Here is a 13,545-nt window from a genome sequence, read left to right as displayed (position 1 = left end):
AATGAAAATCAAAATAGAATCACTCAAAGATATGCTTTCCAAAATCACCAACACTATCTCCATCACATCTCCATATTCCAAGGACTTAATTGATTCACTTGAATCCAATCCAATATTTTCAAGTGCAAAGGATTAGTTTCCATAAATGGACCATTTTATATTTAAAAATACATCACATTAAGAGGTTTAAATATTTTATTCATTAAGTTGGAAAAACAAATAGGGTAAATTTTTAACCACCTTAGTGGCAGTGTATAGTTGGCACTGCCGAGTGCCACTTAGCAACTCTCAACTCATTTTGCCTCAACATCTTTGTACCTCAAAAATGGAGAAACAAATAATTAATCTCAGTGCATTTGCAAACAAACTCTCAAATGTTGATTTCACTATCAAAGAAGACAACAATAGGTAAATGGATTATTAAAGACATGATTTTTCCCCCTTACAAATCTATTGATTTCCCCATTTTCCCTTGTTTTCTTAGCAATCGAACAGAAAAGAGCCATGTATCAAAGAATCTAAACTGTAGATGCATTGAAAAAATAAGCTCTTTTAAATCGCAGAAACTTAAAATCCACAAAATTGATTCACATGAGATATTTTAAAATTAAAATTATCAATCAAATAAAAGATACGCAATTCCAGATATAATCTTCAAACTCAATTGATTGTTTTCTTCGACCAATATATATATAATGGTGAGTTCTTGTTTCCATTTTTTGAGGTACATAGAGAAGAGAAAGAAAAAAAAAGTGCTTTAGAATAATTATGGAGAGGTCCCCAAGCTTTAGTCAAAAGTAAAAAAAAAAAGTGTTGTATTGTCATTTAATTAGTTAATGTGCCACATAAGTAATTCGCTAGTAGATTAATAAAATTTTTAATGGCAATAATTAGTTTGAATAATTATCATAATTAGGATGATTAAATTGAGAAAAAAAACTTAGAATGATCTTGAGTGTCCCTATTCTTTTTTATATAGTTGGGGGAGAAGAATGATGTTGTTTAGAATTAAACCCAAACTCTCATAACCATAACATAATGCTCTTACCATTGGACCTAGAGCTTATTAGCGATTATTATGTAATAGTTACGATAATTATCTTAGTGATAATTGTTTATATGATCATTAGAATTGATGTCATCAAAATTTTACCATTAAGAATAGTATAGTTTAACATAGTTAAACTTCATCCATAATTGATTATATTATAAAGAATATTGTTGGATACATTATAACTAGAGGTGTGCATGGGCCGAGCCAGGCCCAACTAAAAATTTAGGCCGTTTGCTAGGCCTGGGCCCGGCCCGACCCAAAAATGGGCCTAAAATTTTTTTCAAGCCCTACCCGAATAAAAATGTTAAAACCCGAGCTCAACCCGGCCCGCCCATATTAATTTTTATATTATTTTTATATAATTTTAAAATATATATAAACCACCAAAATTACTAAAAACATCAAAAAATATTTCTCAACAAATTGAAAATAAATTTTAAAAAATATGTATGCTTAAATAACACTAAAATAGATGCAAATTAACAAGCAAATATTTCTAAAATAATAACAAAATTAATAAATATCTTTCAAATAATAAAAAAATTAACAATAAAATAAGTTTTATACAATATCCAAACAATAACAACAAAATAGTAGTAACATAATAGTAAAATAGTAGCAAAATAGAGAGAAAATAATAAGAAAATAATATTAAAAAAATTTGTCATGTAGTGAAATCGGGCCGGGTCGAGCCCGGGCCAAAAATATCTTACAGGAGGAGCGGCCCGTTTTTTAAACGGGCCTTATTTTTTTGCCCAAGTCTATTTTTTGGACTTATATTTTTTCCCAACCCCTTCAATATTTCAGGTCGGCCTTCAGGCTGGGCCACACACCTCTAATTATAACCTATGTAATGAGATACGAGGGATTAAGATGAAATTTATCTTTTCTATTGTAATTAGAACGATTTAATTATAATAATATAATAATTATATTATAATTATTACAACTAGTTCGGCACATATGGCTAACATCTGACTTGAATAATTATATTTACCAAAATTTTATAATTAGTAAATTATATTCACTCCGACGCACATAAAAAAGCGAAAGATTTTGTCATTACAACTACGGAAAATGTCAGGAAAAAAGGGGCTTTAAATGGAAGTATTGATTTTGGGAAGTGGATAACAAAAACAAACTCTATCGGTTTATTTTTAACCAACTCAACTCCATCTATTAAAAGCAAACTTCATTGATTGGCCAATACCACAATATATTGCCCATTCTTCACTCCCATTCCTCCATTTCACCACAAAACGCAAAGAAGGCAATCCATTTTCCCCGAGTAAAACGCCAAAGAAAACAAAAAATATGAGAGAAATCTTGCACATCCAAGGTGGTCAATGTGGGAACCAGATCGGGGCTAAGTTCTGGGAAGTCATATGCGACGAGCATGGAGTTGACAACACTGGAAAATATAACGGTGACTCCGACCTTCAGTTGGAGCGCATCAATGTCTACTACAATGAAGCCAGTGGTGGAAGGTATGTCCCACGCGCTGTTCTCATGGATCTGGAGCCGGGCACTATGGATTCCGTCAGATCTGGTCCTTTTGGACAAATCTTTCGCCCCGATAACTTCGTCTTCGGACAGTCTGGTGCTGGCAACAACTGGGCCAAGGGTCATTACACGGAGGGAGCTGAGCTCATTGATTCTGTTCTTGATGTTGTCAGGAAAGAGGCTGAGAATTGTGATTGCTTGCAAGGTATAAACCCTACAGCTTTGACCCTTTTTTTTTTTATCTTTTCCCCAAAGCACTTTTAACCTATAGGTTTTGTTGAGATCTCTGTTTTTTCTTTCATTTTTTAATGTTAAATTTATCCTTTCACCCCCGTCGATTTTGGATCTCATAATTTACTTTTGTTCTTGAGTTCTGTGAGCTATTTTGGGTGTTTTCCAGGAGATTTTCTTTCATTTTCCTTTCTCCTCTTTTGGCGGATTTTAGGGAGGTCTTTTATTTCATCTTTAGTGCTGATATATTTTCTCCTTAGTCTGGATTATGTCTTCTTGTCTTCTTGTCTGTTATATCTATTGAACACTTCTATTTTGAAGTAAAATTGTTATAAACAACATGGAGGTTTTATTAAGCAACGTGGGTTATTTCTTCCATTGGCTTGGAGGGCATGAAATTTGTTTGAACTCTTTGAAGTGAATTGTGGTTGCGTTTAGCTTTTTTTTTTTTTAACAAGTATTTGTTTGATTTATGTTTTCCTCAAACTTTTTATAGTAGGAGTTTCCATTTTCTTTTTGCAATTCCCATCAAAGCTTTAAGATGCATTGCGTTAAAGTGGTGTTATCCCACATTATTTAAAGTTAAACCTTCCCAATAGCCAATTGTTTTTAGGTTAGATGCTTAATATGTCATCGAAGGTAGGGATATAATTTGTTGTTCTTGCTTGGTACTATTGTTATTCTTTGTTAGTTCGTCACATGATAGGCTCTTTTGTCTCGGTTTACCTACGATGGTAGATTAACATATGATTCCAAGTTTGTCCTCAATATTCAACCCATTTGTTTCTGTTTTCTGTAATTATTATGACTGGAATGTATCTTGATTTATTGTGTTTTGGTTCCTTCATAGGCTCTTAACTTTCTGTTGTGAACTACTTGTTGCTTTAGCATCTCATTTGTTATTTGTTGCTTTTTGGTTAACAATAGATGGTCTAATCCCTGCACTGATAACGATTCCTAATTTCTCATCTTGGTCACCACCTTTCATTTTGTCTTGCATATCCACCAGAAAATGGCTATACCTCCAAATCTCACTTTATGGGCAATTGTGACAGGATTTCAAGTTTGCCATTCTTTGGGTGGTGGTACTGGATCTGGAATGGGAACCCTTCTTATTTCCAAGATCAGGGAGGAGTATCCAGATCGCATGATGTTGACATTTTCGGTCTTCCCTTCTCCCAAGGTATCTGATACAGTTGTTGAGCCATACAATGCGACCCTTTCTGTTCATCAGCTTGTGGAAAATGCTGATGAATGTATGGTGTTGGACAATGAGGCTCTATATGATATCTGCTTCCGTACTCTCAAGCTTGCCACTCCAACTTGTAAGTTCAAATCTATCGCTCTAATGCCTCGTTTGGTTATATAACACAAGGAAAAACTAAATTGTTACATAAGGATTAAAATTGTTTGTCGTAACATAAAAGAATAATTAGCATTGTTTTAAACTTGAAATTAGAAATATGAGTAAAACTTAGTAAAAAATAAGTCCTCTTCAAAATAAGTAAGGCCTTGTTTAGTATTGTTTAAAAAAAACATTTTTGAAAGAAAAGTTGTGCTAAACAAGTGTTTCTGGTTGAAGTTTTTGAGTTTTCAAAAGTAAAATTTTTAGTTTTTCTTTTACCAAAAGCACTTTTATTGTTTAATTACTTTTTTGCCCCTCTAACAACATAATACTCTCCCTTTTCTTTTCTTGGTGCTTAATTACAAATGCCTTAAAATTATTAATTAAAAGTAAAAAAAGTATTTTTAAAATAATATAAATGTATTAATATGTAATTACAAATATTTAATGGTTATATTTAATTATTTAAAATATAGTTGATATATTCTAACTAAATTTTATAAATAATTAATATTTATTGCTTAAAATATTTAAAATTTATATTTCATATATTAAAATATTAACAATAAGTTATAATAAATTATTTTTTATATTCTTACTAAAATATAATAATATTAACTAATTTAAACATTATTTAAATACATATTTGTTATTTAATAATACCATGTCTAAAATGAACATTTTATTTATCAAAAACACTTTTTGACATTAATGCTAAAGACTCAAAACTTAAATCAGACTTTTCAAAAATAGTTATAAAAAGCACTTCTCAAAAGTACTTTTCCATAATATTTTTTAAAAGTATTTTTTCACTATACTTTTTAAAATTACTTTTCAAAAGCAATACTAAACTAACCCTAAAAATTCCTTGATTTATTGCTAACTCATGTACTAAAATGTTTTGAAAAATTAATTCTACTAGCATATTAGCTCCTATATGTGTTACTTAGTCTTAGTTGGGTTACTCATAATTTTCTTAATCAAAGATAAATTCACCTTTTGTCCCTACAAACATAAAGTGTCATGAATGAATGTTGGCATTGGTTTTCTACGACTTAGGGATAATAACTGGTATTTTCATGTCCTGCATCTTCTAAAATTTCGAGTAGCTTCTTTTAATGGAATTAATTTCCAGCGTATACATGCTCAGGTCTCTGTGCTTATGCTCTTCTTTTAATTTGACTCAGTTGGTGATCTTAACCACCTCATATCTGCTACCATGAGTGGTGTGACATGCTGTCTGCGGTTCCCTGGACAGCTAAACTCTGATCTCCGCAAGCTGGCCGTTAACCTTATCCCCTTCCCACGATTACACTTCTTCATGGTTGGATTTGCTCCCTTGACATCCAGAGGATCACAGCAGTACCGGGCACTGACTGTGCCTGAACTGACTCAGCAGATGTGGGATGCTAAAAACATGATGTGTGCTGCTGACCCACGCCATGGCCGTTACCTAACTGCCTGTGCAATGTTCCGTGGTAAGATGAGCACTAAGGAGGTTGATGAGCAAATGATTAATGTCCAGAATAAGAACTCGTCGTACTTTGTGGAGTGGATCCCTAATAATGTCAAGTCTAGTGTGTGTGACATCCCACCTAAGGGTCTGAAAATGGCATCCACTTTCATTGGAAATTCGACCTCAATTCAGGAGATGTTTAGGAGGGTTAGTGAGCAGTTTACAGCAATGTTCAGAAGGAAAGCTTTCTTGCACTGGTACACGGGCGAGGGAATGGATGAGATGGAATTTACTGAAGCTGAAAGTAACATGAATGATTTAGTAGCTGAGTACCAGCAATACCAGGATGCAACTGCAGATGACGAGTACGAGGACGAGCTGGAGGAGGAAGAAGAGGAAGTTGGAGCTTAACGGAGGAGTCTTTATAGTTTTTGTTTTAAATGGTCTGAGATTTGAGTTGTCCTTGGATTGAGTGTCGTTGGGTGATATATTTATGTTGTGTTGGGGTCAAATTTAGATTGACAACTATATGTATGGATGTCGTGGCTCTTTGTATTTTGGATGGGTTCTTTTCCAACTTCTATTTGCCTTTTAAAGCTTGATGGTGAATGATGGATGTTTGTATTTACTACAATGCTGGGGCAGTATAACATTGTCAAAATCCGATGTGCCCAACGGATTTCAATTGAATGATTTTTCTCCGCTTAAATGATAGGGATGTGCGTTGGTCAATTCAGTTGATGCCATTTTTATACGTTAAAAAATGAGTAAACCCATTAAATAATTAAAATTAATTAAACTGAACCATTTAGAATTAAAATCAAATTTAATTAAATTGAAAATTTTGTATTTCATCATTTTAGATTTATTTTATTAGGATTTATTAATAAAAGAAAGACCGTAAAAAGTTCTCAATTTTTTCAAAAAAAGTAATTAAGTCATTATTATTATTTTTACTTCATTAAGTATTTAAATTGTCAAAATAAATTTACCTTAATAGTCTGCTAACTTTAACTGTTGACTATTAAAGTTAATTATTCCTAATTTTTTTTAATTATAGACACCATGAGTCACAACGATGGCGTGACATGTGGTAAAAAATGATAAAAATTAAAAATTAATAAAAGTTATAAATTTATTAAATTTAAATGAAAAATATAAAAAATATATTTAAATTTTATTAAAAATTTGAAAAACTATAAAAATCATAAAAAAATAAAAAAAATTGTAAAATTTTATAAAAATCGTTAAAAATATAAAATATATAGAAATACAGAAAAAATTATAAAAATTATTGTACAAAAAGAAGCATTTTATAATTTTTCTATAACTTATTAAATTTTATTTTTTATCATTTTTTCCAAATGTTACATTGTGTTGCGACACGTGATGGCTTTAATTAAAATAAAATTGGGTGTTGTTAATTTTAGCGGTCAACGGTTAGGTAATGGTTAAAGGGCATTTATGATGCATTTTATAATTTTTTTTATAATTTTTAATAATTTTTTATAATTTTTATTGATTTCTATTTTTTATAATTTTTTCTCACATGTCACGTCATGATTATGACATAAGGTGGCTTTAACTGAAAAGAATTAAGGGTAGTTAATTTTAACGGTCAACTGTTAAAATTAAAGGTCAAAGGGTTTTTTTAATGTATTTTGACAGTTCAAATAACCAATTGGGTGCAAAAAAAAAGGGGGCTCAGTTATTTTTTTTAAAAGTTTGAGGATCTTTTTGATGCATTTTAAAAATTTAAGTATTCAATTGAGTGCAAAAAAAAAAGGACTTAATTACTTTGTTTTTTAAAAAAAATTTTGAGAGCTTTTTATACTCGTAAGCATGAAAAAGCTTAATCTTGTAAAACTTTAAGAATTGATAGATTTTTTTCTCAATGAATTTATCAAAATTAATTGATGATTTTTTTATACAATTTATAGTCTTGATTATAAAAAACACAAAACTCATATATAAAAGAAAGAAAATTTCAATCTGTAATTAAACATTTAGTTAATATCATGAAACAAGAAATCAACGATGGGGTAATGGTAGATTTGGCCATTTTACTTTATCAAACTCATTATTGTGGTATTTCTATTTTTAAAATATCGATTTTAGTATATAATTTTGTTTACCCACTTTTAAGTTGCCACATTACACTATTTTGTAGAAAATATATTAACTAGTCAAATCAAAGGGCTTTGAAACAGTTAAACTAAATTTTCTTGGAAAAGATAAAGTATAAGGTAATGTGCATTGCAAATTATCCAACTATGCTTAAGTTATTTTTTGATCATCCAACTTTAAAAAGTTGTAAAAATGGCTATTCAATTAATTGTGTTTGTCTTTTTTATCCAATTCTATTAACTGTCATTAACTTTGGTGACGTGGCTATAACACCCTACATCCAACTATGCTTAAGTTTATTTTGTAGGATTTCTGATGATTGCTTCTTCATTGACTAAGCTACTTTAGAAAAATGTCAAGTTTGATTGGATAGATAAGTGCTAGCAAAGCTTTGAGAGAATGAAAGCAACTTTGACCGAGACACTTGTTTCGATGCAACCTGAGTCTAGAAAGGATTTTATGATTTTTAGCAATGCTTTACACAATAGACTTGGATGTATGTTGATGTAAAATGGCAAAGTGGTTCTGTATGCTTTGCAACAACTCAAACCTCACAAGAACTGCCTCATGCATGATTTAAAATTTGCAATGGTTGTTTTTTCTTTGAAGTTTAGGAGACACTAACTCTATGGTGAAAAGTGCCACATATTCATTGGTCGTAAGAGTTTGAAGTACTTGCTCTCTTAGAAATAATTGAATTTGAGGTAGCGAAGATCGGAGGAATTCTTTTAATATTGTAACCTTGTTATTGGCTACCCATCTGGAGAAAACTAATATTGTGGTAGAATGTAACACCCCATACCCGACCTGACCACAGGTTCGAGCTGTAGGATGCTACATTCGATACTGGAGCAACTATGATCGATTACAACATAATTTAACAATTTATATATATTGATAAGTGTATTACACAATAAAAATATGTTATAAAATGATTTTTTGAGTCATATACAATCTTACAAAAGCTCTTTTACTAACTCGAGGTCAAATAAGGACCAAGTTGTAAAGTTTTCAAACTATCTGGTGGACATCGTAACTTCGGGGGTTCAAGGTCATAACGTAACTCATTGAATTGATCTCATCGCGAAATTGAGAATACGTCATTACGATGTAACTCACTGCTTGTTCTCGTCATGACGCTAAAAGTAAGTCATTGTAACGTGACTAACTATTTCTAGTAAGACCATATGGTACCTGTAACACCCCTAACTCGTCACCGTCACTGGATTAGGGTTACAAAGCATCACGATACAATTCGAAACATTTAACATCAAAATAGGAACAATTATGCAATTCAAATGTTATCATTTCACAACTCAATGTAATTAAAGCAAAAATACACTTATGGGCCTTAAATTGAGCCTACAACACCTAAAAATAACTTTGGAAGCAACTAGGGATCAAATTAAAACAAAACAGAAAATTTTAGAACATGAAAATTTGGGAAACAGAGGTCACACAATCGTGTGGCTAGGCCTTATGACATGGCCCAGATCATGTGAACATTCAAAGTCTAGACACAAGGTAGTGTCCTAGCCCATGTGTCTACTTGTGTGCATATTCAAAATAGGGTTACATGGCCGTGTCGCAGGCTGTGTGCCAAATTGTGTGTGAATTCGATGTTTGGTCACACGACCGTGTCATAGGCCATGTGCCAGACTGTGTGTGATATCCCAAATTAGGGCCTAAATGGATTAGTATTTTGAAACCACAATTCTGAAGTAGAAAAATTTATTCTGATTAATTTTTATAATTTATTGAGTGATTAGATGCATGTGTTAGAATATCGATAGAAAATTTCATGAATTGCATGTCTAATTTGCCTATTAGGACTTAATTGCAAAAGTTGATAAATATGAGTTTTAGATGTTAAAGGATTTAATTGAAGAGCATAATTGAAGTAGAGGTCCTTAAATGGTGATTATACCATTAGGTTTTCATGGAAAAAAGTGGACATACATAGGTAGAAATAACCAAAGTTTTTAATGAAGGGTAATTTAGTCATTTGGTAATTAAAAGATTAAAAAAAGGAAAAAGATGGAAAAATATGTCCATCTTCTTCATTAGGAAGAAATTTCAAGGGTTCTCCATAGCTAGGGTTTGTTTCAAGCTTCCAAGCTCCATAGTAAGTGATTCCAAGCCCCGTTTTTAATGTTCTTTACGTTTTTGGAGTCCCGGTAACTTGATTTAGCTTATTCTAGAAATAATTTAACCTAGGGTTTATATTTGGAAAAATACCCATAGGTGAAATGTGTTTATTTTGATGTTTTATAGTAGAATATGAAGCTTTAAATTGTGTTAAACAACTTTTGCTAAACGATTTTACGTGAAAGCGAGTAAAATGACATAATCGGTAAAAATACCTAATGTTTATAACTACATGTTAAAGTGAGAATTTGATGTTTCCATAGAAGGGAAAAATGATCAGCATGTCATAAAACATAATAATTTTTGAAAAAAAATTTAATTTTTGAGCTTTGGGGCAAAAGTGTAAATATGCAAAAGTTTAGGGGCAAAATCATAATTTTTCAAAAGTTAGAGTTAAGGACTATTTTGATAAATGTGAGTATTAAATCAGCTAAATGTGTTATTTTAGACCAAGAAAGACGTGGAATCGACCTTGATCGGGGAAAAAAAAGATAATGGACTAAATTGCAAAATTTCTTTATTTTGTACCGAGGTAACTTTAGGTTTAAATGTAGTAACATAATTGTCATTTTAAGTAATTTAATGTTATTTATATGATATGATGATTAATATCATGAAATATTATGCTTTGTGGTTATTATTGAGTAATATGCAAATTATGTGTGCTACTTGTTAAATATGAATTGCTACCGAGTATCGGTTTCGATATTCCGTGGAAGATGACAAAGATGTGTGATCAAGGAAAAAACCCGTTTGAACCTTGGGAATAGATTAGAATACAAGTGACATGTCACTAAGATATTTGAGTTTCGAGCTCGTTGAGTTGAGTCCGAGTTCGTGAGATGTAACTAGGCATCCGAACTCGTTGAGTTGAGTCCGAGTTTACTTATGGGCGGGTTACATGGTAGCTTGGCTACATAATTTCTGCAGGCTATTGAGTTTGTCTAGCTACGGGTATGGCACTTATGTGCATGAAATCCGTGTATTCAAATCATATTCTGATGTATTCAACGGGTAAATATTAAGTGGATAAGGTGAGTACCTAAAACGAAGGTGACATGTTGGTAAGTGTGGTGAATGAGAAAATTTGTACAGGTATGTACTTAACCCTTGGGTTGAGACTTCAATATAACAATAATATGGTAGGATCATGAATGAGAAATATGATATGAATGCTTTGGTGATATTATGCAAATGTGGATTCCATATTATTGCATGGTTATGTTACTTGCTATTTACATGTGAACTTACTAAGCAATTATGCTTACTCCCTCCTCTCTATTATTTGTAGTTTTGTCAAGCCAGCTAGGAGATCGGGAACGGTCGGAGGCGCGCTGTAACACCCCGTACCCGAGACCGTTGCCGGAGTCGAACACGAGGTGCTAACAGACATAATACATTTATTTTCACAGTCCATTTGAAAAATTTTCCAGACAAGCTGGTTACTGCATCACTGTCGCCTTAAAAATCATATCTTGAGTTTCAAAACTCGAAAACCAGTTTCGTAAATTTTTCCTGAAACTAGACTCATATGTTCATCTACAAATTTTTTTTCTAGAATTTTTGGTCGAGCAAATTAGTACAGTTTATTAGTTAAAGTCCCCCCTGTTTCAGGGTTCGACTACACTGACCTTTGCACATTACGACTTGGATATCTCCCTGTACAGGCCTTCAATACTGATTCCATTTATTTCTAATGAAACTAGACTCAACAAGTAATCTATACATATAAGGCATGACTTCTAATTATCTGTGGTTAATTTATAATGAATTTCCAAATTCAGAACAGGGAATCCGGAAACTGTTCTGGCCCTGTTTCACGAAAACTTTAACATCTCATAATATACTGTTCATATGACCGTTCCGTTACTTTCCTATGAAAATATATTCATCAAGGTTCGATTACATAATTTATTCACTATTTAATTCCATTCCTACTATTTTTAGTGATTTTTCACATGCACATCACTGCTGCTGCCAGCATCAGCCTTTAGGGTAAACTTTACCTATTACATAGTTTCCATGATTCAACTAGCCCTTTAGCATATATAGCACAAAATATGATCATGATTAACCATTCCAATGGCTAATCGTTCCCAAACATTTCCATACCTCTTAATGAACATCATACAAGACGATTATAATATTAAGCTCAAAGTGTATATAAGCCATTTTCGCATGGCTATCCAAATTTATACAAAACCAAAGGGTCCATGACCAACAACAAAAAGGGTAGTCCTATACATGCCATTTCAAAGTTCAACCAAAAGTGTACCAAAAGGGGCTTTGATAGTGTGGGAGACTTCGACTTCAATAATCCCGAGTCCGATAGCTGACGAACCAAAATCTATAAAACAGAAATTCATAGAACGGAGTAAGCATTTAATGCTTAGTAAGTTTTGAGCAATGAAATTAAGCACAATTGAAGTATGGCATTCATATAACTAAACGGATAATTCCAAATATACATATTCTCAAATCATTCATACTTCACATTCCAACCCCTATATTCATACATAAGGGATCATCTTAGTCAAAGACCGGAAGCTCATTACTCGACTGAGCGAATAATATTCGAAAGAAATAAACTATTCCAATGCACATACGAAACATACCTCATTGTTGGGATTTTACGAGCGTATTAATTGAAATTATTACAGCAAGATCGCTCATTCCCAAATCACGTACCTTCGGAATTTAACCGGATATAGCTACTCGCTCAAATGCCTTCGGGACATAGCCCGGTTATAGTAACTCGCACCAATGCCTTCGGGACTTAGCCCGGATTTGGTAACTCGCACAAATGCCTTCGGGACTTAGCCCGGAATTAGTAACTCGCACAAATGCCTTCGGGACTTAGCCCGGAATTAGTAACTCGCACAAATGCCTTCGGGACTTAGCCCGGTTATCATCCGAATATCCATACACATATCAGTAAATCATGACACATCTATATTTCATTTTCCTAACTAGGATTCAATCACAAGTCGCTTATCGAGCATAATCATTTTCGGCTCAATAGCCACATACAAAGAGCATGATTTCGATTTGCTTAAAACATGATCTAATCAAATCATAATCTAAGTTCTATTACTCGAAAACTTACCTCGGATGTGGTCGAACGTTTTCGGCGGCTATTCGATAACTTTTTCCTTTCCCTTATCCAACTGTGGTCCTCTAAGCTCTTGAGCTAATTCAAACAAATTTAACTTATTAAAGTCTCATTATGCTAGCTTATAGCCGAATATGACAAGGAGCTTGATAGGTCATATGGCCACCTTTTAGCTCAAATACACAATGGTCATGCGCATTTTTAATCACATTAAGCAATTTAACACAATTCATTTGAACATCAAAAGAGAACCTCAAGGTACTTAGCCTATATATACATTAGGCATTAAAGTCACATATATATATATGGAAATCATGAATCAAACTCAACATTTTAGCCCACACTCTCTTTTAGCCGATTATCTAAGCCAAGATAAAAGCATCAATATGCTTGCCTCTAACCGAACACATGCAACACCAACCTATCTCATGTGGCCGAATATACATGTCTAGGTTGAGGCCGAGTATATGCTTAATACTTCCTACAAATATGGTTACTTGTATTGACTACATACCATTTTGTTTCAAATTCAAAACTCGGCTAATACACATATACACACTAGTAAATCA

The 13,545-nt window shown here is 32.6% G+C and overlaps 1 protein-coding gene across 1 annotated transcript; it reads left to right on the top strand.

Annotated features, from left to right (window-relative positions):
• Positions 1-2,262: 2,262 nt before the first annotated feature.
• LOC107899987 (Tubulin beta-5 chain) lies at positions 2,263-6,298 on the top strand. Its single transcript, NM_001398547.1, has 3 exons — positions 2,263-2,762; positions 3,844-4,113; positions 5,321-6,298. Exons 1-3 carry the CDS (start codon positions 2,369-2,371, stop codon positions 5,998-6,000), a joined length of 1,344 nt encoding a protein of 447 aa, NP_001385476.1. The 5' UTR covers positions 2,263-2,368; the 3' UTR covers positions 6,001-6,298.
• The last annotated feature ends 7,247 nt before the right edge of the window (positions 6,299-13,545 follow it).

This window comes from Gossypium hirsutum, chromosome A03 (assembly GCF_007990345.1).
Source record: "Gossypium hirsutum isolate 1008001.06 chromosome A03, Gossypium_hirsutum_v2.1, whole genome shotgun sequence".
In the NCBI taxonomy this organism is placed as follows: domain Eukaryota; kingdom Viridiplantae; phylum Streptophyta; class Magnoliopsida; order Malvales; family Malvaceae; genus Gossypium; species Gossypium hirsutum.
This window is presented reverse-complemented; position numbering and strand designations above follow the sequence as displayed.

Coding starts and splice junctions, on each gene's coding strand:
- LOC107899987 (NM_001398547.1), top strand. CDS start 2,369: ATGAGAGAAATCTTGCACATCCAAGGTGGTCAATGTGGGAACCAGATC. Junction 2,763..3,843: donor GAATTGTGATTGCTTGCAAG/GTATAAACCCTA, acceptor CAATTGTGACAG/GATTTCAAGTTTGCCATTCT. Junction 4,114..5,320: donor CAAGCTTGCCACTCCAACTT/GTAAGTTCAAAT, acceptor AATTTGACTCAG/TTGGTGATCTTAACCACCTC.